Genomic DNA, 24,301 nt, shown 5'->3' on the forward strand with positions numbered 1-24,301 from the left:
TATTGCCTCGTAATCGTATTTTGCTCATAGATTTCCACCTGTACAGTGGAAAATGTCGAATAACGGGGCACAGCAATCATATGCGAATGATAGGGCGTCTTCGACTGGCGATGCAGATGTTGGCATCGACCCGGCCAGCGGAAGTTTCTTCTCTGCTGACTACAAAAGGTTATTGACAGTTGGCTGATGTTACTCTGGAGTCTGATACTCAGTCTCATGTCATGAGTCATAATCCCATATATTCGTATTACTATTAGTATCACTATTAGTATTGCTGATAGGGTCTATGTCCTTCAGGGTACTGCTGGAACGTACCCTGGGTACGGTCCGGGATACCGGAACGTACCGTACCTCGCCTACTCCACTAACGTCGAGGGAGTCGCCTACGCCTACTCCCTAACCCTAACCCTAACTCTAATCCTAACCCTAACCTTAACCCTACCCCTAACCCAGGGCCCTCGCTACCCACTCGCTAATTCGCCAATGGCGAACAAATTAGTAATCTGGCGATTGAAAGTCTTATTTGGCGAAAAAAAGTGACGAACGTAATTTTCCCGTAATAAACATGACCCAGCAAACATCGATCCTATTTGATCGTCGAAACAGCAACGTTTCTTTTTGCGTGCCGGCACACTCGTGTCATTCCCGATTGCAGCTTTTTCCTCGATTCCTGGAAAGTTTTGCTGTCGCTCCCTCATACCAGCGCGGTGCCCACCCCTACATATACAGCAATAACCACACCCATGCGACTGTAACAATCAGTGCATTCGCCCCCCCCGTACTTCAATCAATGCCGCCCAGCCAGCAAGCACAGCCACGGACGTGGGTAACAGGGGTGTCGCGGGCTGCTTTTTTCGTTTTTTTTCCTTTTGCGTGAATGCGTAGGGCATGCGGAAGTGCAGGAGAATGGTTCCAGATGCGTGAGTCTCTCACGAAATGCGCAGCGTGAGACTTAGTAGGTCTGCTAACAGAGTAAGATTTAAACTAAAGGGTGACATTTTATTTTCGGGGTGCATCAAATGCAGTCTAAGACATTCAAATGTTTTAAATTTTGCTGGGGGAGACCCCCCAAAACCCCCCTCTACCTCTCTCCACCCGCGTCTGCCTGCAGAATCTACATTCGTGCCTACTGCACGGCGTGCAGTAGGTGCAGTAGACAACGCTGGTAATGCCCAGTTTGGGGAAAAACGCACATGATGGATTCAAAGGCGTGCGGCATTACCACCGTTGTCTAATTTTCCCTCAGAAGAAACCCTGGGGTTTAAAAAAGGCCTGTCTCCACACACGGCACGGCAATGATTTTTACTACGCATGTGCGTGCACGTGTGTGTGTGTGTGTGCGCACGCGTGCGTGCGTAGAGGTGTGTACTGTGTGTGAGGTACTGTAAAAGGTAGTAAAACTGATAAGTAATAACTGGGGAATATAGACAGCTTTGATGAGCAGCTAATTTTTCTGGTTCTGACAATAGCATCCCGAAGTTACAAAAGTAGTAGAGTATATGCATGTGCTGTGAAAACTCTTCTGTAAACTATTAGTATTACTGTAAATAACTATACTGTGTGTATAGTACTGTCTATACTGTCTATGCACGTTCGTGCGTATTGTGCGTCAGGTACTGTAAAAAGTAGCGGTTTGTAACCCTACCATCCACAACAGTTGATGTGGAGAAGGGTTTTAGCAGACATAATTTGGTTAAAACAGCTCTGAAAAATAACTTGAAAACAGAAAGTGTTTGTGACATTCTAACTATCAAAATTGAAGGCCCAGAAGAAGAGATGTTTGACTTTGAAAAGTGTTATGTCCAGCGGTGTGCCAAAAAAGATAGAAGAATTTTCCTGCCAGCAGTGAAGAAAAAAATTCAGACAATTTGAATGTCTCTGTCAGTCAGTCAGAGTCATGGTGGTGAATCATAGTGTTAGTGTCTCAGTCATAGACAGGTGGTGAATAATAGTTTGTTTGCATTAAATAAGTGTAGTTTTGTACTTCATGCATATAAAAGTTTGTGAAAAAATAAAGAAACGAAAAATTATTAAACGCCTTTTTGTGTTCATAAAATGTTAGGCTACAGATGTGGCTAACAGGAATCCAAATTGGCTAATGAAAATTGATTCTGGCTAATTGTTTGGCTACAGAAAAAAAATCCTAGCTAGGGTCCTGCTAACCCTAACCATATCATCTAGATAGTTACCAGGGTACGTTCCGGTATACCAAACCGTACCCAGGGTACGTTCCGGCAGTACCCTGGGGGACATAGACCCTATGAGCATTAGTATTAGTATTAATACTAATACTAGTACTAGTACTAGTATTACTATTACTATTAGTATTAGGTCTACTAATAGTAATACTAACAGTGACACTAACACTAACAGTTACTGTCTTACTCCGTCTTAGTGACAGTGTTATTTACGTTTCCGATACTTTCATTGTTAATGTTATTGTTATCAATACTATTCTTGTTAGTGCTACTAGTAATAGTAGTATTACTGTTAGTGCCCATAGCACAGGCACTTGAAACGTCTCAATAAAAAGGTAAATCAACACGAAATGTATTTACTACCAGTCTTAATGTTTCTCTACTCTATTTCGCCTATTATTGCCGATAATTACCCGTAAATGCCAGTCAAATGCTCATCTGCAACACACAAGTACACCGCACGCCCGCCCTGTGCACAAACAACATGAGTAAGAGAGCAGGTAGGAACGCGTGATCGCAAAATTCGCTCGACGCTCGCTTCATATACACATCCAACAGCTTCCATCTTGGTATCTATGTGTAGCTAAATGTTCACTTGTTCGAATTATAACTCGGTCCTTTGTTCTTACTTACTCCCGCCAGAGATATCTTGTGAAATCCTGCAGGAAATGTTCTCTCCCTGAAAATGTAAAGAGGACGTATCATCTGTAAATCCCCAACGGCGCTACTTTCGATCGATCACTGTAGTCGTGTGTGTGTGACGTCATGCCCGCGCGCATTATGCTTGGCTTGGTGGGCCTCGAAACAGAGGCTTGGAGCTGCTTGGAGGCATGCAGCAGCTCGTCCCGGCATGCAATGCACCCCTATCTCTCGTGGGAGTATGTAAGAATAAAGGACAGAGTTATAATTCGAACAAGTGAACATTTAGCTACACATAGATACTAAGATGGAAGCTGTTGGATGTGTATTAGTTCTGTGAGGGTGTGAAATGAAGCGAGCGTCGAGCGAATTTTGCGATTACGCTTTCTTACCTGCTCTCTTATTCATGTTGTTTGTGCACAGGGCGGGCGTGCGGTGTACTTGTGTGTTGCAGATGAGCATTTGACCGGCATTTACGGGTAATTATTGGCAATAATAAGCGAAATAGAGTAGAGAAACATTAAGACTTGGTAGTAAATACATTTCGTGTTTATTTACCTTTTTTTTTTTTTATTGAGACGTTCCAAGTGCCTGTGGCCCATAGTGCAATAGTGGCCCTCATAGGGTCTATGTCCTCCAGGGTATTATCGGAGGGTACCCTGGGTACAGTTTGATATATCGGAACATACCCTGGTAACTATCTGATATGGTTAGGGTTAGGGAGTAGGCGTAGGCGACTCCCTAGACTCGTTAGTGGAGTAGGCGAGGTACGGTCCGGCATATTAGATAGTACCAGGGTATGTTCCGATATATCGAACCGTTCCCAGGGAACCCTCCGATAGTACCCTGGGGGACATAGACCCGCTCAGCATTAGTGGCTGCTACTGCTAGTCTGTTTCTGTTAGTCACTATTCAGTATTAGTGTTAGTGTTCAGCCTAGTTACTAAGTTACTACTACTAGGCGGTGGGCACATCGATTTGTGTTTCAGCTGCTGAATGCTGTACTGACAGTGACACTATTTTAGTAACGTGCTTTGGAACTCATTAGGTTAAGGGTGATATGAGGGATGAGGAGAGGGTGATGAAGATAATGATTTCAGGGGCGTAGCTAACTCATTCTGCTTGGGGTTCAGGGCAAAGCTACGTGCAGGTTGGGTTCTAGGTAGCTGACCACGTAATCCTAATTAATAGAGGATCGAGGATAGAGCGTGAGATCAATGAAGAGGAAAGGATAGACTCCAGCACAGAAGAAACTTGAAGTTGATGATTCTGGACTGGAAAACTAACTCTGAACTTTTTAATAGTATCCGAGGCAACTGCTAGATATGGCCCTGGATTTGATATACTCCTGTTGCCCATGGTAGGATCACTGAGCATTTGAATAGAGGTAGTTTTAATGTAGAACTGTAAGTTGAATCATTCTATAATTATAATTGTAATCGTAGTTGCACGCACACATTCTACCTTCACGTTCTAGCTTTGTAATTGTAGCAACTTCACTTACTGCTTTGCTAGACACGAAGACTTAAAGACAATGTTGGACAGCAACAAGGATGGACTTAAACTAGAGGCAATGAAGCGCATCATAGGGGTGAGTCGGTGCTGGTGGTGTGCGATGGATGTAGACCTTCGTATTTACGTCGTTAGTACCAGAGTTTCACCGCATGAAAAAACCGTGTTTTAGGTTATTTCATTCATATCTTACTTCTTACATTAAAATTAAATACTTGACACCTCATCATTGTTCGTTAGGTGTCGATCGGTGGATATTCGCGACGTGCTGCTGTAACAATTTTGATTTATCATGATATGCATTACATTGCTAGGACACAAATGTTTTAGGCATTTGAGACGCCCGCTTTCGTAATCGTAGCTATTGCGCTGTTTGAATGTGGTGTTGCAGATGATCGCCAAAGGCAAGGATGCATCCGATCTCTTCCCAGCTGTAGTGAAGAATGTTGTGTCTAAGAACATCGAGGTATAGCCACTGTCGTATTGTCTTTGTTTCATTGTTATTCTGCTTTGTAATCACTGGAGAGATATAGATTTACCTTACAATGGTGTTGCCGTTTGTGAATATGGGGTATATATGTGAGTGTTTTACCCCTTATATGCTTATTTTCAAACCATATACCAAAGACCAGTATTTTGTATTGTGTACTTTCCCATCCCATCATTCATCAAGTGGCAAAATCAGTGTCGATCAGTTCATTGTGGTTGAGCGATGGCCTAATGGTAGTGTAATCGGAAGTGTATGTGCAGAAGTATTGGGGTTTGAGTACCACTGTGGTCGCTGCTGTTGCGCCCTTGAAGAACGGCACTTTATTTAGTTTCACTTTAGTTGGGACTTGCTGAAGAAAAATAGGCTTCTCCCGCCGACGTGAGGCTAACAAGTTCACTAGTGACAAGCCTTGATGCTTGATTAGACTAGGGAGAATGGCGCGCGACAGCGACGTTTTAACGTGTGTTTCTGTAACGTTGACATACAGGTGAAGAAGCTGGTATACGTGTATCTTGTACGCTACGCAGAGGAGCAGCAGGACCTGGCTCTCCTCTCTATCAGCACGTTCCAACGAGGCCTCAAGGTGAATACCTCACCCCGTGCAGATACAACACAACATCGACCCTGCTTTGCATTGCAGAGGTCAAAATTAAGAAACAATTGCTGAATTTCTTTGGAAACGTTGCAGCCAAAATGTACTTTTGAGTAGGATTTCTAGGTAAAATGAACTGCAAAGAGCATAACAGCTACTTCTAGTATATATATATATATATATATATATATATACATTCATATATAAATATGAATATCAATATATATATATCTCAATCTCAGTTTCTGCTGACAAGTCTGTTAATTTGCTCTTCTGTAGCCCATAACGGCAGCATCAAATTTCGGTAATTCTCATGCTTGCTAGATTAGTAATCCGCCAACAGACAATACAACTTCACTACATATTTCTATTTTTCGTTTGCATGAACTCTGTCAGGTTTGAGCAGGTACGCTGGCATTATCAGCTACTGTTCTTAATATTTATTAGACATATTAATTAAGTGCAAGTCTTCTGTGACGGTTGTTACGTCCGTGGGATTTATTCTGTGTCTTTGTCGTCGTGTTTAAGGATCCGAACCAGCTGATCCGTGCGAGTGCACTGCGTGTGCTCTCCAGCATCCGTGTGCCAGTCATCACGCCGATCATGATGCTTGCCATCAAGGAATCAGTGACCGACATGTCTCCGTTTGTGCGCAAGACGGCTGCACACGCGATACCCAAGCTGCACAGGTGCATGCACACGCACATCCATCGTCGTGACTACTGAATAAAATGCTGAATGATAATAATAAATAAATAAATAAATAAATATATATATATATATATAATAATGTAAAATATATAATAAATAATAAATATAGATAATAAATATATAATATAATGAATATAAAACGCCAGTCCTAATTCAAACTATAACACTCATTTCTCTTCCACCAACGCACCCTGAGTACTAATAACTCTAGCCCTAATTTTAACTGTGACCCGCCTCCCTCTCCCACGAACTCTCCGTGTTTCAGCAGGCATGTGTATCATGCAGAGTAGAGTCGACTTACTAATGGCGGATTTGTCATGTTTTTTCCATGCAGCCTCGATCCAGAGCAGAAGGAATTCTGTGTGGAAATCATCGAGAAACTGCTATCGGACAAAACAACGGTATGACACTTTCACTGACACGAAACCTGCATTTATCACTCAAGTCATCACACATATTCACAAATTAATGCATGGACACTTTATTTTAATTCTTTATGAATTTCTATGCGTCCCTAAATGCAATTTCAAGAATTCAGAAAGTGAAGGGTCACCCACCAATATGCAGGCTGGGTGTACTCCAATTTTTTGGACTAGTGAATATGGTTGTGATTGAATAGATTTTGACTGTATGACTTCAATTTCGAAGCACTTCATTCCATTCTTACCATCAGAAATTTTTGCCTTGTACTGGAAAAATCTGTCCTACAGTGATGAAAGGGTGAGGTAGGGAGGGCTGAATCCCTGAACCCACCTTCTGGATCTATATCCCCACATCATTTGTGTATACTTTCATGCCATTGCATAAGCGTTTCTATCTAGTCCCCCGTATCACCCAAAAACAACCACTGCTGAATGAAAAGAGTTGCGTGTTGAATTTGTAATCTGAACAAAACTGAACAGCTTGAGTTCAATGTTCAAGAGTGAGTCGTCAAGGGGGGGCATGTTCAAAGGCGGGCATGCACAAGTCAGTTTCAGTTCCCACACATGTAGATTACTGAGTGTCGCATCTCCCTCTCTCTCTCTGTCCCTCCCTCCACCCCTCCCTCCCTCCCTCCCTCCCTCTCTCTCTCTCTCTCTTTGACTCACGCACGCACACGCACACACACACACACATGCGGAGAGACCAGATCCAGCTCCTGCACACATACATTAGCAATCGTTGCATCTTTCTCTCTTTCTCTCACGCACACACGCACAGAGAGAGACCAGATCCAGCTCCTGCACACATACATTAGCAATCGTTGCATCTTTCTCTCTTTCTCTCTCCCACGCACACACATACATTACAAATCATCACATCTTTCTGTCTTTCTCACACACGCACACATACGTTAACAAGGATTGCATCTTGCTCTGTTTCTCTCTCCCACACGCACAGAGAGAGACCAGTTCCAGCTCGGCACACTCTCTCACTTCAACAACGCGAAGGCGAGTGGCTACCAGGAGCTTCCGGACTGGCCGGCGACGGCCGCCGATCCGTCGGTGCGTAACGTCGAGGTGCCGATGCCGTGGTCTGACCCGACCGTCAAGTCGAAGAAGACGACGAAGAAGAAGCAGTCGTTCTACTCGGACAGCGAGCATTCGTCCGAAGGTACGAGCGCGCGGCACACCCCACATACGCTCTCTCTCTCTCTCTCTCGCGCGCTCTCCCTCTCGCGCTCTCACACGCGATCTCTCTCTCGCGCGCTCTCCCTCTCGCGCTCTCACACGCGATCTTTCTCGTACGCTCTCTCGCACGTGCTCTGTCTCACGCTCGCTCCCTCTGGCATGCGCTCTCTCTCGCGCTCGCTCTATCTCTCTCTTGCGCGCTCTCTCTTGCGCGCTCTTTCTCGGCTAGAAAAGTGACAAATGTTAGTCGTTGAACGGCAAAAAATCGATCAGATCGAGCAGAGCACATGCTGCACAGTGTCACGCTCGCGATCTCACTCTTGCTGTCTGTCGGCTAGTAAGCTAATGAATTCAGTCCAAGTCGATGAAGTTTAATGAATGAGTCGACCTGAAGATTTCAATAGTTGAACATGAAGCAGTTAGCTGATCACGTGCGGTATCTAATTTATCGATTGGAACACAAACGCAGTAACTTGTCTGGTATAGAATGGGCACCTGTCTATTAAGGATGCTTGGCCTTTCGCTTGAGCCACAGTTATGCAGTGAAACCATCTCTATAGAACAGACACCTATTTATATAGGACACTTTAAAGGTGTTTCCTACGAGCGACCATTATGCACAGGTTTGTCTGTCACTCACTGTGTGTGTTTGACAGATCACTCCAAGGAAATGCGAAAAGTATGCTTTATAGGCACATGTCTGTTATGTAGAGGTGTTCGCTAATACAGATTGGCGTTTGCAGTTTTACGCGTCCACAATGTGAGCACCCGCGTTGTGTTCGTTAACTTGAGTCTGTCTGTATTTTCGTCAGACTCGTCATCTGGCAGCGACTCCGACAGCGATACGAGTGAAGAGTCGGGAAGCGAGGAGGAGGAGGAGGAGGAAGATGCTGAGGCAGAGGAGGCGGGAAGCAGCAAATCTGGGAAGGATGGAGAGGAGGCGGAGGAGGAGGAAGAGGAGAGCAGCGAGAGTGACGAATCGTCGAGCGAGGCGGAGGATAGCTCCAGCGAGGAGGAGGAATCTGAGGAGGAGCCTGTAGTCGTGGTGAAGCCCAAGAAGGTAAAATAATTGAGTGAACTAAAAGATTCCCAAAAGAAATCAGTTACATTTTGAGATCGATCCAAAGCGTTTACCGAGACGAGCTCGACAGCCGATCTGCTGAACTGCTCATCTGTGTGCATAATTACAGATCTTTTTGTATATATACATAATAACTATTACGAGTGTCCGTATACACCAAGTTGTTCTCAGCGTAGCTAGCACACCTACACCTAGTTAGGCCAGCGAGGGCTGCATTTCATTGCTGACTGAAGGCCGGCCTTCCATGCCCGAAATTTCAACAGGGTAACTTGTCCCCATAGTGACAATCATTGCTTGCATTTGCAGCGACCACCGAAACATGCAAAAGCTCCGAAAAAGGAGGCAGTGGACCTACTGCTGGACCTAGATGATGGTAAGCCACGTTCTTGAGTACAACTGCTGCCGGGACCCGGGGAGGGGGGGCATGCGGTGGGCAATCAGTCGTGTGATGTCATCATGTTAGCTTGTACAAGGTAGGAGTGGAAATTTACACGTTTCCACTTTTCCAGGGTAAACGGGTCTGCTGCCAAAAAAATTGGTGCGATCTTATGGTTGGTCATGCATTACGTCGTCCGTTCTGCGCGTGCAACTGTTGGCGGTTTACTAGCATATCACATGCAACGTGACACGCTCCGTAGCCTATACATGTATCCTAGCATACATAACATAACATACGTGAGATAGCCTATGCATCCTAGCATACATAACTTAACATACGTGACTGCGTAACGTATTATACATAATGCAGTGTATGTAACGTAGCATACGTAATGCAGTGTATGTAACATAGCATATATAACATACTGTACGGCAATGACACATTATTTTGCAGGCAGTGTTACGGCGGTGCAGAAGCAGCAGCAGCAGCAGCAGCAGCAGGTAGTGGCTTGGTGTGGCAGCAGACCACCCAGGGGCCGTGCGCCCGTTGTGTTTATAGCAGCTTGTGTGTGTGAGAAGTTTCATTGACTCACCGACGAAGCTCTCTCTCCTGCATGGCATTTACCTCAATAACTCGCTTGCGACACAGATGCATCTTATTCCTCTATGCTATGGAACAATGTTTTGCATCTGCTGCTGCCATGCCTGCTGTTGCTGCTACTTTGCTCCAGCTACTCTGCCCCAGCTCTATGCTTATGGTTTGACGTTTTGTATTGTAGTGCCGAGTGTGGCTGTGTCCCCCTTCCTGAAGCCAGGTGAAACGTTAACCCCCTCCCTCCTCTCTAGTGGGAGTACATCTGAGAAGACATCAACTATGCAACTAACAGTATGTATTCTGCACAGAGACACGCACACGCTCTGTGGGGGAGCCTGATGCTGAGGCGCGGAGGGTGAGAGATCGCCTGAAATGTGTAATAACAGAAGGGCTTCAGTAGCGGTTCTCCTTAACCCTGCCCCGCTACTACCCCTCCCATGTTCCTATTATGTGACCCTTTCCCTACCCGCTTCTCTCCCCCACCACCTGTCTTCCTGTTGCATAACCATCCCCCTGCTCGCTCTCTTTCTACTGTGCTGTTGCCAATACATTCATCAGCTCTCTTTTTTTATGCTATCGCCATCTCTCTTCCTAGCCCCCTCTCTCTCTTTCTTTCTTTGTCTCTCTCTCTCTCTCTCTTTCTCTCTCTCTGTCTCTGCCTCTCTCTCTCTCTCTCAGTCATCTATTTGCATCGTACGAAGACTAGTGAATGCTGCATTACTGTGCGATATACCTGTACGTTTGCAATGCTATTTTATTTAGTATTAGAAAGGTTAGTTCTCTTTACAACATATGGAATAACATCTAACCAGAGAGACTGGTTTGCGAACAATGTTTTGAAAATGTTCACTACTGGATGCTCGATTCGAACTAACAATAGTAGTAACAGCGCATAACAACGATAACGGCGGCAGTTACAGCGCGATCACGTAGACTAAAACGTCACGATGTTCAACAAAGACTACGACGTTCCTAACACAACCTCAACACTATTGCATATGTTTCCTCAACAACACTATTGCATCTATCAGATTTTTTTGCCACGAAAAAAGACTGTGTTTAGTGTACGTATTTGCATTTGAATTACATCCAATAAAGATTTAATAAAAATAATAATAATGTTGCGAACGTCGTCACTAGGTGACAGCACCAGCGCACGTGCCGACGCGAACGCACGAGCTGCTGAATCGGATGGCAGGCGCGGGTCTGTCGGTGAGCTACCGGTTCACGCGCGGGGAGAACATTTACTCTGCCAGCATGGTGACAGTCGAACTGACGCTAACAAACCACAGTGACAATGACATCAAGAAGATCTCACTGAGCCAGAAGGTAAGCGTGTGCACCTGTTGATGGCAGCTGATTTATGAGTGACCTGGTGACGCTCATGTGTGTGCGTATGCGTGTGCGTGTGCGTATGCGTGTGTGTGTGTGTATATTTTATTATTCTCATACATTTTATTATTTGATTGTCTTGAGAATTAATTGTATGGTGTTGGTCGGTGCAGCGATGAAGTATATTTTTGTAATGCACGTTTGTAATAGTTTCGTGAAGCCAACATGCAATAGTTTCATCCTGCACAATTGCAGAAATCATCACCAGGAATGGAGTTGAAAAGCTTTCCTGAAATCGGTGAGTCTGTGAACTGAGTGTGAGTGAGAGTGTGTTGGCATGTATTGTAGTATCTCCTCTAATGGACAAGATAGGCTCCTGAGGCTTCTGTACACTGAGCAAATCATTCATTACCAGCACATTGATTATGTAGCATGATTAGGGTGCTACTCACCCAAGGGCTGTTGTCAGAAAAATTGTGGCTCTATGATAATGATTCGTACAGTGGTCGCTGCTTTATTGAGACTGGTTGGAAACAATGGAAATGAACCAATTTTCAGTCGCACGTGCATGTCCACTTGTACCTCATGCGATCATCTGTTACACACAAGTTTATCCATAAAAATGTTTTGTGAGGTCATTATGTCAAGAATCGACTAAAAAGCTGAGAATTGTCAATTTGTTTTTAAGTTTAGGATCGTTTTACAAAGTTCACTGAAGAAAAGAAGTTTGTTCTGCAGAAAATATCCCATTTAACCGAGGTCGTGTCCCCTTTTATCTGATTATAATAGCATGCGTACGTTTCGTTTTTCAAAAACGTTGTTTAAGCAATGTGTGGCTTTAAATACGAAGTCCGATAAATCAGAGACCAATGTAATAATTATTACATATCAAAACAACGATGGCTGCCGTGGACAAACCGCACAAGGACGAACAATGTGATCACTAATGATTCTTCATTTATGTATCGAGCCATGTAGTAACATGATACAATATTTAATAATATGCGACAGCAACACAGTCTGAACCAGTGCTTCTTAAATTGGTGAGTGGTTCACCCAAGGGTGAATGAAATTATTTTGGGGTGAATGAAACTTACCAAAAACACAAGGAAATTAAGCCGCGGGTGAATGAAATTTTGTGATAAAGACTCGACGATGAATGACACTGAAATAGTTTAAGAAGCACTGGTCTAAACTACTTACGCAACAGACCAATGACGGCCGTGCGTGCGCCCTTGACGTTTACAGAGTGCCTGGCCGTCGGCGAATTGCGCAGCGCGACGATCGGCATCGACTACGCCGACACGACGCAGCCGGCTGTGCTCGAGGTCGTCGTCGCGGCAACGGGAAGCCACGCCGTGAGTCTGCCGGCGCCCGTCGGAGAGCAGCTGCAGCCGATCATCATCACCGACAACGACTTCCGGCTGCAGCAAGGTGACGATGCATCTTTATTGAGATGCAACTTTATTGATACAGTCGAGTCTTCATTCGAACAATCCTTAGTCTCAATCTTCGTTGGCGGAACCACACCGAGTTAAGTAGGGTTTACACTTCCACTTTATGTTGGCAAATTGGCAAGTTGGACCAATTTCGCAATTCGGCAACTCCGAGTTGGCGAAAATAGAACATGTTCTAATCTCCCAACTAGTTGCTATCGATCGGTTGGTCGCACAACTTTTGCGTTTACACTGCCGATTATCGGTTATATAGTTGGGAAGTTGGTCCAATTCGCCTAATCGCCAACACAAAGTCGGTAGTGTAAACCCTTTATGCTCACCCGTTCAACTTATTGGTGTAGCCTTCATTCTTGCAATCTTCCATCTCAATATACTGTTTATCGCTAACTTTATAGCTCGATGGCATAGATTGATGAGTTTGTCTAACCCACATGTGTTAATGGCAGTGGATCTGCATCCCCATAGAGATGTCCCAAGCCTCCACTCCACATGTCTTTCAATCTCAACCATTGTTCTTGCAATTTTCAATCGATCTTCTTTCTCACAATCTTTCAAGCTCAAACCTTCAAACTCAATCTTCATTCTTGCAATCTTCAAACTCAATCTTTGTTCCTGCAATCTTCAATCTTGCAATCTTCAAACTCAATCTTCGTTCCTGCTATCTTCTTTCTTACAATCCTCAAACTCAATCTTCGTTCATGCAATCTTCATTCTTACAATCTTCAAACGATCTTCGTTTCGATCTTCGTTCCTGCAATCTTCAATCTCAATCTTCATTCTTGCAGCCAAGCTGAAGGGCATGAACGAGAACACGGGCAGCGCGGCCCTGCCCCCTGCGGCAGCTGCGGCAGCAGCAGCAGCGAGCGGTAGGGAGGCAGGTGGAGGAGGCAGCGAGGCGTGGCTGCGGCAGCGCGTCTACGACGTTGCCAACCTCGCGCCCGTCCCTGCCCCCGACCTCTCGACGCTGCACTTTGCCGCGCGCACGCGCGCCTCGCACGCCTTCGTGCTCGTCTCCGTGCGCGTCGCCGACGGCAACGCTGCCGCCTCCGTCGTCGTGCACTGCGAGAAGATGGTCGTCGGATCGATGCTGCTGAAGGAGATAACGAAGTCGTTATGCGCCGCGTGATCGTCGTGCGGGATGCGGCGGGGAGGGGGGGGGGTCGAGGTCCCGGAAGCCGAGAAGGAATTGTGCGGACGACAGGGGGTTGTCTTGGATGCTGCGGAGTCATTCCTGATGCTGGGAAGGCATCCTAGATGCTGGGAACTCGTCCCTGATGCTGGCAAGAGATTCTGGATGCTGGAAAGAGATCCCGGATGCTGAGTCCAATTGCAATTTTGTGTGGGAACGGATCGGGCCCGCTTTTCTGCAGTCCTGCGTTGTCTGTGCAGAAGGAGCTGCCGCGCGTTCGTTCGTGGCGCCGAACGCATGAGAGGTGCTTTCCTCCTCCCTGTGTGGCTTGTAGTGTAATCAGTCAGGCAATGGAACACGCGCAGCGGGTGAGTGATCACAGGTGAGATGGGGTGTGGCGGGTGAGTGATCACAGGTGAGACGGGGTGTGGCGGGTTAGTGATTACAGGTGAGACGGGGTGTGGCGGGTGAGTGATCACAGGTGAGACGGGGTGTGGCGGGTGAGTGATTACAGGTGAGACGGGGTGTGGCGGGTGAGTGATCACAGGTGAGACAGATGAGTGTGGCAGATGAGTGTCCCGGAGAGAGTCACCCTCACCCCCTCTACCAGCTTATTTTCACCGTGACCCTTTCTACCAGCTTATCCTTGCCCTCACCCTCCACTAGCTCACCCTTACATTGCACTAGCCCACCCTCACTCTCACTCAAACAACCCGTATTGTTTCTTGCAGGGAGATTCAGTCGGTCGTGCTCAGTAACATCGCTACCATGACGACGACTCGCAAGGTGAGAGCAGCTTCAGTTTCACACGCCGTGTCACGTCGTCGCTCGCTCGCGCGCGCGAGAGCTACGCGCGCAGGGGCCAGCAGCGGCGAGAGGCGTTTGCGCGTAGAGGGCAGCAGCGGTAGCGCCCCCTGCTCTCGTCGCACGCTCGGCCCCGGCCACGCGCGTTGTTGCGCATTCCGTCTCTAACACCCTCTGGCATTTCAGGAATCGCAGGCAGGTAGTAGCAGCAGCGCAAACACACGCGTGTACATGGTAAGCAGACTCGTAAACGACGACGCAGCATCGTCCGGCGGCAGGCATAACAAACACGTAGATTGGCTGCTGGGTTCCGTAGTGGCGAGCATTGTGTTCGCCATCTCCTTCGCTCTCTCCTTCTCCTCGACGATACGCTATTCTATCTAGCCATGTGTGAGTCTGCTGCTAACTGTCGTGTCCACTGTACTCGTCGTCGCCACGGTAACCACCCCCAGCGTGACTCCGGCGTATGACCGCAGAGTTCGCTCGCTCGTGGCGAGAAATTAACATGGGCATACCTATCGTGAAATCTAATGCTTTAACATGTAGCGCGTAGTAGGAGCACCAGTAGTAGGCAGTAGAAGTAGGTGTACACATAACCAGCAAGCACTTCCAGCTTCTGATAACCCTCGATTAATTCTTATCCGTAACACGAGTGGCAAGCGCGGGTTGAGCCGGCTATAAGAGGTGGGGGGGTTTGTGGTGTAGGGTTTCTTCCTCGTGTTCTCGGTGCGCTGTGGGTTCGTACGTGCGACGATATGGTGCGACGCTATTGAACTACGTCCCCTCCCATCTTCCCTCCCGTTGTATATGTTATTGTCTGGCCCCTGTCTTATTGGTCCCTCCTTACTTACTGTGGCATTTCAAAATCTGACTGATTTGCAATGAACTGCAGTGGTTGTCCTTACTTACTGTGGCACTTCAAAATCTGACTGCTGTCCACTGCAATGAATTGCAGTGGTTGTCCTTCCAATAAATACCGTTTTTGTATTACCGTGTCCCTTGCTCACCCACATAAAAGTGTTGATGAAAAGTATTTTGCCCCGATCACCCTTCTTTGGAGGTAGCGTTGGAGTGGATTGCCACGGTGATGCTCCAACTTGCATTGTGCCCCAAGGTTTCTGTTTAAATCGAAGGTAAAACTTGCCGTGCCCTTAAATAATTCAAATTTGACCCCCTGAGCTGAGACGTGTGTGGTTGTATGTGAGACATCGTCAACTCTTCCATCGCCATGTAGTCTCACGTGCGCAACGCACGCATGCACGCATGCAGCGGTCGCACGCGGGATTCTAGTCCACCTCATGAGCGGACTGTGGTTGCACGCGGGGAAGCACGTGGTTGAACCAAACACTGTCAACACTCGATACTAACACTGCGTCTTTGGTGGTTGGCTATGTGTGTATTTGTGTGTGGGTGTGTGTGTGTTTGTGCGTGCGTGCGTGCGTGCGTGCGTGAGTGCGTGCGTGCGTGCGTGTGTAGTCACAGGGTATGTTCGTACTGTCTCGTATATGTTTTCATTGAGTATTGGCATCAACAGTTTATGTCAGACAGCATACATCTAGGATCATTCTGATCTAGTCAATCATTGATGAAACAGTAACGTACTATTAATGTATGTCATTTGAGCCCGTGATATTTCAATTAAATGTAATGTATCTATGCTATCTATGCATATATATAAGTATATGTATTTGTACATGTATATGTATGTATGTATGCTTATGTGTGTGTGTGTGTGTGTGTGTCTACGTGCGTGTGCTTATACATTATGTATGTATGCTTATCCTATGTATAAATAAGTGTAAAATCTGCTATTGCTAAAGGTAAGTCTGGAATAATACCTTAGATAATGTAACATGCATCGGTACTATGTAACTAGTCACTCTTATGTATCCCACGGGGCAAACATCTCACATGTTATCAACATGTTATGGCATAACCCGTACATTACAATATAGCAATACCATTACATAACCTTGGCATATTATAAACACCCCAGTGTCTACTGTATGGAGAGAATCACTGTGGAAACCATGGTAACAGCTGAAACCATGGAAACGTCGCCACAGAACATGTTCTTTCTGAGGTTGTGTCGGCAGTAACCGTGGTAACTGTGGCTACGTTGATGAAAAGCAGGTCGTTGCTGCGCTTGTGTGCGGTGCTATCTGTGGTAACCATGGCGACGCCGTTGCAGAGCATGTTTGAGCCGTACCTGAAGAGCTTCTTTGTGCGGCCGATGGATCCGACCCACATCAAGCTGCTGAAGCTGGAGATTCTAACGAACCTACTTTGACTCACGCACGCACACGCACACACACACACACATGCGGAGAGACCAGTTCCAGCTCCTGCACACATACATTACCAATTGTTGCATCTTTCTCTCTTTCTCTCACGCACACACGCACAGAGAGAGACCAGATCCAGCTCCTGCACACATACATTAGCAATCGTTGCATCTTTCTCTCTTTCTCGCTCCCACGCACACACATACATTACAAATCATCACATCTTTCTGTCTTTCTCACACACGCACACATACGTTAACAAGGATTGCATCTTGCTCTGTTTCTCTCTCCCACACGCACAGAGAGAGACCAGTTCCAGCTCGGCACACTCTCTCACTTCAACAACGCGAAGGCGAGTGGCTACCAGGAGCTTCCGGACTGGCCGGCGACGGCCGCCGATCCGTCGGTGCGTAACGTCGAGGTGCCGATGCCGTGGTCTGACCCAACCGTCAAGTCGAAGAAGACGACGAAGAAGAAGCAGTCGTTCTACTCGGACAGCGAGCATTCGTCCGAAGGTACGAGCGCACGGCACACCCCACATACGCTCTCTCTCTCTCTCTCTCTCTCTCTCTCTCGCGTGCTCTCTCTCACGCGCTCTCCCTTTCGCGCGTGCTCTCTCTCGCGCTCTCACACGCGATCTTTCTCGTGCGCCCTCTCTCTCGCACGCGCTCTGTCTCACGCTCGCTCCCTCTCGCACGCGCTCCCTCTCGCATGCGCTCTCTCTCGCGCTCGCTCTATCTCTCTCTTGCGCGCTCTTTCTCGGCTAGAAAAGTGACAAATGTTAGTCGTTGAACTGCAAAAAATCGATCAGATTGATCAGAGAACATGCTGCACAGTGTCACGCTCGCGATCTCACTCTTGCTGTCTGTCAGCTAGTAAGCTAATGAATTCAGTCCAAGTCGATGAAGTTTAATGAATGAGTCGACCTGAAGATTTCAATAGTTGAACATGAAGCAGTTAGCTGATCACGTGCGGTATCTAATTTATCGATTGGAACACAAACGCAGTAACTTGTCTGGTATAGAATGGGCACCTGTCTATTAAGGATGCTTGGCCTTTCGCTTGAGCCACAGTTATGCAGTGAAACCATCTCTATAGAACAGACACCTATTTATATAGGACACTTTAAAGGTGTTTCCTACGAGCGACCATTATGCACAGGTTTGTCTGTCACTCACTGTGTGTGTTTGACAGATCACTCCAAGGAAATGCGAAAAGTATGCTTTATAGGCACATGTCTGTTATGTAGAGGTGTTCGCTAATACAGATTGGCGTTTGCAGTTTTACGCGTCCACAATGTGAGCACCCGCGTTGTGTTCGTTAACTTGAGTCTGTCTGTATTTTCGTCAGACTCGTCATCTGGCAGCGACTCCGACAGCGATACGAGTGAAGAGTCGGGAAGCGAGGAGGAGGAGGAGGAGGAAGATGCTGAGGCAGAGGAGGCGGGAAGCAGCAAATCTGGGAAGGATGGAGAGGAGGCGGAGGAGGAGGAAGAGGAGAGCAGCGAGAGTGACGAATCGTCGAGCGAGGCGGAGGATAGCTCCAGCGAGGAGGAGGAATCTGAGGAGGAGCCTGTAGTCGTGGTGAAGCCCAAGAAGGTAAAATAATTGAGTGAACTAAAAGATTCCCAAAAGAAATCAGTTACATTTTGAGATCGATCCAAAGCGTTTACCGAGACGAGCTCGACAGCCGATCTGCTGAACTGCTCATCTGTGTGCATAATTACAGATCTTTTTGTATATATACATAATAACTATTACGAGTGTCCGTATACACCAAGTTGTTCTCAGCGTAGCTAGCACACCTACACCTAGTTAGGCCAGCGAGGGCTGCATTTCATTGCTGACTGAAGGCCGGCCTTCCATGCCCGAAATTTCAACAGGGTAACTTGTCCCCATAGTGACAATCATTGCTTGCATTTGCAGCGACCACCGAAACATGCAAAAGCTCCGAAAAAGGAGGCAGTGGACCTACTGCTGGACCTAGATGATGGTAAGCCACGTTCTTGAGTACAACTGCTGCCGGGACCCGGGGAGGGGGGGCATGCGGTGGGCAATCAGTCGTGTGATGTCATCATGTTAGCTTGTACAAGGTAGGAGTGGAAATTTACACGTTTCCACTTTTCCAGGGTAAACGGGTCTGCTGCCAAAAAAATTGGTGCGATCTTATGGTTGGTCATGCATTACGTCGTCCGTTCTGCGCGTGCAACTGTTGGCGGTTTACTAGCATATCACATGCAACGTGACACGCTCCGTAGCCTATACATGTATCCTAGCATACATAACATAACATACGTGAGATAGCCTATGCATCCTAGCATACATAACTTAACATACGTGACTGCGTAACGTATTATACATAATGCAGTGTATGTAACGTAGCATACGTAATGCAGTGTATGTAACATAGCATATATAACATACTGTACGGCAATGACACATTATTTTGCAGGCAGTGTTACGGCGGTGCAGAAGCAGCAGCAGCAGCAGCAGCAGCAGGTAGTGGCTTGGTGTGGCAGCAGACCACCCAGGGGCCGTGCGCCCGTTGTGTTTATAGCAGCTTGTGTGTGTGAGAAGTTTCATTGACTCACCGACGAAGCTCTCTCTCCTGCATGGCATTTACCTCAATAACTCGCTTGCGACACAGATGCATCTTATTCCTCTATGCTATGGAACAATGTTTTGCATCTGCTGCTGCCATGCCTGCTGTTGCTGCTACTTTGCTCCAGCTACTCTGCCCCAGCTCTATGCTTATGGTTTGACGTTTTGTATTGTAGTGCCGAGTGTGGCTGTGTCCCCCTTCCTGAAGCCAGGTGAAACGTTAACCCCCTCCCTCCTCTCTAGTGGGAGTACATCTGAGAAGACATCAACTATGCAACTAACAGTATGTATTCTGCACAGAGACACGCACACGCTCTGTGGGGGAGCCTGATGCTGAGGCGCGGAGGGTGAGAGATCGCCTGAAATGTGTAATAACAGAAGGGCTTCAGTAGCGGTTCTCCTTAACCCTGCCCCGCTACTACCCCTCCCATGTTCCTATTATGTGACCCTTTCCCTACCCGCTTCTCTCCCCCACCACCTGTCTTCCTGTTGCATAACCATCCCCCTGCTCGCTCTCTTTCTACTGTGCTGTTGCCAATACATTCATCAGCTCTCTTTTTTTATGCTATCGCCATCTCTCTTCCTAGCCCCCTCTCTCTCTTTCTTTCTTTGTCTCTCTCTCTCTCTCTCTTTCTCTCTCTCTGTCTCTGCCTCTCTCTCTCTCTCTCAGTCATCTATTTGCATCGTACGAAGACTAGTGAATGCTGCATTACTGTGCGATATACCTGTACGTTTGCAATGCTATTTTATTTAGTATTAGAAAGGTTAGTTCTCTTTACAACATATGGAATAACATCTAACCAGAGAGACTGGTTTGCGAACAATGTTTTGAAAATGTTCACTACTGGATGCTCGATTCGAACTAACAATAGTAGTAACAGCGCATAACAACGATAACGGCGGCAGTTACAGCGCGATCACGTAGACTAAAACGTCACGATGTTCAACAAAGACTACGACGTTCCTAACACAACCTCAACACTATTGCATATGTTTCCTCAACAACACTATTGCATCTATCAGATTTTTTTGCCACGAAAAAAGACTGTGTTTAGTGTACGTATTTGCATTTGAATTACATCCAATAAAGATTTAATAAAAATAATAATAATGTTGCGAACGTCGTCACTAGGTGACAGCACCAGCGCACGTGCCGACGCGAACGCACGAGCTGCTGAATCGGATGGCAGGCGCGGGTCTGTCGGTGAGCTACCGGTTCACGCGCGGGGAGAACATTTACTCTGCCAGCATGGTGACAGTCGAACTGACGCTAACAAACCACAGTGACAATGACATCAAGAAGATCTCACTGAGCCAGAAGGTAAGCGTGTGCACCTGTTGATGGCAGCTGATTTATGAGTGACCTGGTGACGCTCATGTGTGTGCGTGTGCGTGTGCGTGTGCGTGTGCGTGTGTGTGTGTGTATATTTTATTATTCTCATACATTTTATTATTTGATTGTCTTGAGAATTAATTGTATGGTGTTGGTCGGTGCAGCGATGAAGTATATTTTTGTGATGCACGTTAGACGTTTGTAATAGTTTCGTGAAGCCAATATGCAATAGTTTCATCCTGCACAATTGCAGAAATCATCACCAGGAATGGAGTTGAAAAGCTTTCCTGAAATCGGTGAGTCTGTGAACTGAGTGTGAGTGAGAGTGTGTTGGCATGTATTGTAGTATCTCCTCTAATGGACAAGATAGGCTCCTGAGGCTTCTGTACACTGAGCAAATCATTCATTACCAGCACATTGATTATGTAGCATGATTAGGGTGTCACTCACCCAAGGGCTGTTGTCAGAAAAATTGTGGCTCTATGATAACGATTCGTACAGTGGTCGCTGCTTTATTGAGACTGTTTGGAAACAATGGAAATGAACCAATTTTCAGTCGCACGTGCATGTCCACTTGTACCTCATGCGATCATCTGTACACACAAGTTTATCCATTAAAATGTTTTCTGAGGTCATTATGTCAAGAATCGACTAAAAAGCTGAGAATTGTCAGTTTGTTTTTAAGTTTAGGATCGTTTTACAAAGTTCACTGAAGAAAAGAAGTTTGTTCTGCAGAAAATATCCCATTTAACCGAGTTCGTGTCCCCTTTTATCTGATTATAATAGCATGCATACGGTTCGTTTTTCAAAAACGTTGTTTAAGCAATGTGTGGCTTTAAATACAAAGTCCGATAAATCAGAGACCAATGGTATAATTATTACATATCAAAACAACGATGGCTGCCGTGGACAAACCGCACAAGGACGAACAATGGGATCACTAATGATTCTTCATTTACGTATCGAGCCATGTAGTAACATGATACAATATTAAATAATATGCGACAGCAACACAGTCTGAACCAGTGCTTCTTAAATTGGTGAGTGGTTTACCCAAGGGTGAATGAAATTATTTTGGGATGAATGAAACTTACCAAAAACACAAGGAAATTAAGCCGCGGGTGAATGAAATTTTGTGATAAAGACTCGACGATGAATGACACTGAAATAGTTTAAGAAGCACTGGTCTAAACTACTTACGCAACAGACCAATCACGGCCGTGCGTGCGCGCTTGACGTTTACAGAGTGCCTGGCCGTCGGCGAATCACGCAGTGCGACGATCGGCATCGACTACGCCGACACGACGCAGCCGGCTGTGCTCGAGGTCGTCGTCGCGGCAACGGGAAGCCACGCCGTGAGTTTGCCGGCGCCCGTCGGAGAGCAGCTGCAGCCGATCATCATCACCGACAACGACTTCCGGCTGCAGCAAGGTGACGATGCATCCTTATTGAGATGCAACTTTATTGATGCAGTCGTGTCTTCATTCGAACAATCCTTAGTCTCAATCTTCGGTGGCGGAACCACACCGAGTTAAGTAGGGTTTACACTACCACTTTATGTTGGCAAATTGGCAAGTTGGACCAATTTCGCAATTCGGCAACTCTGAGTTGGCGAAAATAGAACATGTTCTAATCTCCCAACTAGTTGCTATCGATCGGTTGGTCGCACAAATTTTGCGTTTACACTGCCGATTGTCGGTTGTATAGTTGGGAAGTTGGTCTAATTCGCCTAATCGCCAACACAAAGTCGGTAGTGTAAACCCTTTATGCTCACCCGTTCAACTTATTGGTGTAGCCTTCATTCTTGCAATCTTCCATCTCAATATACTGTTTATCGCTAACTTTATAGCTCGATGGCATAGATTGATGAGTTTGTCTAACCCACATGTGTTAATGGCAGTGGATCTGCATCCCCATAGAGATGTCCCAAGCCTCCACTCCACATGTCTTTCAATCTCAACCATTGTTCTTGGAATTTTCAATCGATCTTCTTTCTCACAATCTTTCAAGCTCAAACCTTCAAACTCAATCTTCATTCTTGCAATCTTCAAACTCAATCTTTGTTCCTGCAATCTTCAATCTTGCAATCTTCAAACTCAATCTTCGTTCCTGCTATCTTCTTTCTTACAATCCTCAAACTCAATCTTCGTTCATGCAATCTTCATTCTTACAATCTTCAAACGATCTTCGTTTCGATCTTCGTTCCTGCAATCTTCAATCTCAATCTTCATTCTTGCAGCCAAGCTGAAGGGCATGAACGAGAACACGGGCAGCGCGGCCCTGCCCCCTGCGGCAGCTGCGGCAGCAGCAGCAGCGAGCGGTAGGGAGGCAGGTGGAGGAGGCAGCGAGGCGTGGCTGCGGCAGCGCGTCTACGACGTTGCCAACCTCGCGCCCGTCCCTGCCCCCGACCTCTCGACGCTGCACTTTGCCGCGCGCACGCGCGCCTCGCACGCCTTCGTGCTCGTCTCCGTGCGCGTCGCCGACGGCAACGCTGCCGCCTCCGTCGTCGTGCACTGCGAGAAGATGGTCGTCGGATCGATGCTGCTGAAGGAGATAACGAAGTCGTTATGCGCCGCGTGATCGTCGTGCGAGATGCGATGGGGAGGGGGGGGTGGCGAGGTCCCGGAAGCCGAGGAGGAATTGTGCGGACGACAGGGGGTCATCTCGGATGCTGTCGCAGTCCTCCCGGATGCTGCGGAGTCATTCCTGATGCTGGGAAGGCATCCTAGATGCTGGGAACTCGTCCCTGATGTTGGGAAAAGATCCTGGATGCTGGGAAGAGATCCCGGATGCTGAGTCCAATCGCAATTTTGCGTGGGAACGGATCGGGGCCGCTTTCCTGCAGTCCCGCGTTGTCTGTGCAGCAGGAGCTGCCGCGCGTTCGTTCGTGGCGCCGAACGCATGAGAGGTGCTTTCCTCCTCCCTGTGTGGCTTGTAGTGTAATCAGTCAGGCAATGGAACACGCGCGTTCATTTGTGGGACGCCCTACCGTATCTACGCGTACGGCGTGTGGTGTATTCGGTGAGCTTCCCGCGCAAGGGAGGAGGATGTGAGCGCGGCAGCACATGTACATATCCTTACCTGGAGAAAAACGCCCCGTGAATGCAAAGTTTGTTGTTGTTGTAGTATAAGGTCATATCGAGGCACTTATTTATCATAAGCTACGACGTGCCGAAGCAACCAACTGCATTACGTTGAGTAATATTATCAGATTTCAATTTGTCTTGTAAAATAATTTTGTTTCAGTAAATAATTTTTATTTATCTTGAAATTAAATTATTTTACACAAAGTGCTTACAAGTATGAGAAAAATATGAGCTAAAGAATATTGGTTTTGTCAGAAATACCACAATGTTGAGTATAGTCGAATTAATAGTAAATGTGGCAGATGCTTATTCAATTCTTATATTCATAGATGTGTTGTTTCGTTTTATGTAAAATGGCTCTCTGCAGAATTATAACTATGTCAGCCTAATTAGGAAATCCCCAATAAGTGTGGTGATAACTCGAAACCACTTAAGTTGGAAAGAGGAGGCACCTTTACAAGAAGTAGAA

At 46.5% G+C, this 24,301-nt stretch overlaps 1 protein-coding gene across 1 annotated transcript; it reads left to right on the forward strand.

The window, feature by feature from the left end:
- On the forward strand, positions 1-24,296 carry LOC106808073 (AP-3 complex subunit beta-2-like). Its single transcript, XM_014810630.1, has 24 exons — positions 1-168; positions 4,353-4,428; positions 4,741-4,815; positions 5,327-5,422; positions 5,960-6,120; positions 6,477-6,543; positions 7,525-7,735; positions 8,565-8,812; positions 9,140-9,206; positions 9,991-10,097; positions 10,947-11,135; positions 11,394-11,436; positions 12,387-12,572; positions 13,381-13,720; positions 14,456-14,510; positions 16,720-16,813; positions 17,116-17,328; positions 18,164-18,411; positions 18,739-18,805; positions 19,590-19,696; positions 20,546-20,734; positions 21,000-21,042; positions 21,992-22,177; positions 22,986-24,296. The coding sequence occupies exons 1-24, from the start codon at positions 53-55 to the stop codon at positions 23,324-23,326; spliced, it is 3,525 nt and encodes a 1,174-aa protein (XP_014666116.1). The 5' UTR covers positions 1-52; the 3' UTR covers positions 23,327-24,296.
- The last annotated feature ends 5 nt before the right edge of the window (positions 24,297-24,301 follow it).

This window comes from Priapulus caudatus, unplaced genomic scaffold (genome assembly GCF_000485595.1).
Source record: "Priapulus caudatus unplaced genomic scaffold, Priapulus_caudatus-5.0.1 Scaffold252, whole genome shotgun sequence".
Taxonomy (NCBI): domain Eukaryota; kingdom Metazoa; phylum Priapulida; class Priapulimorpha; order Priapulimorphida; family Priapulidae; genus Priapulus; species Priapulus caudatus.

Bases quoted from the DNA above. Each gene is read 5' to 3' on its own strand.
- LOC106808073 (XM_014810630.1), top strand. From the start codon at position 53: ATGTCGAATAACGGGGCACAGCAATCATATGCGAATGATAGGGCGTCT. The intron at 18,412-18,738 runs GTAAAATAATTG...TTGCATTTGCAG, and splicing joins TCGTGGTGAAGCCCAAGAAG to CGACCACCGAAACATGCAAA. The intron at 20,735-20,999 runs GTAAGCGTGTGC...GCACAATTGCAG, and splicing joins AGATCTCACTGAGCCAGAAG to AAATCATCACCAGGAATGGA.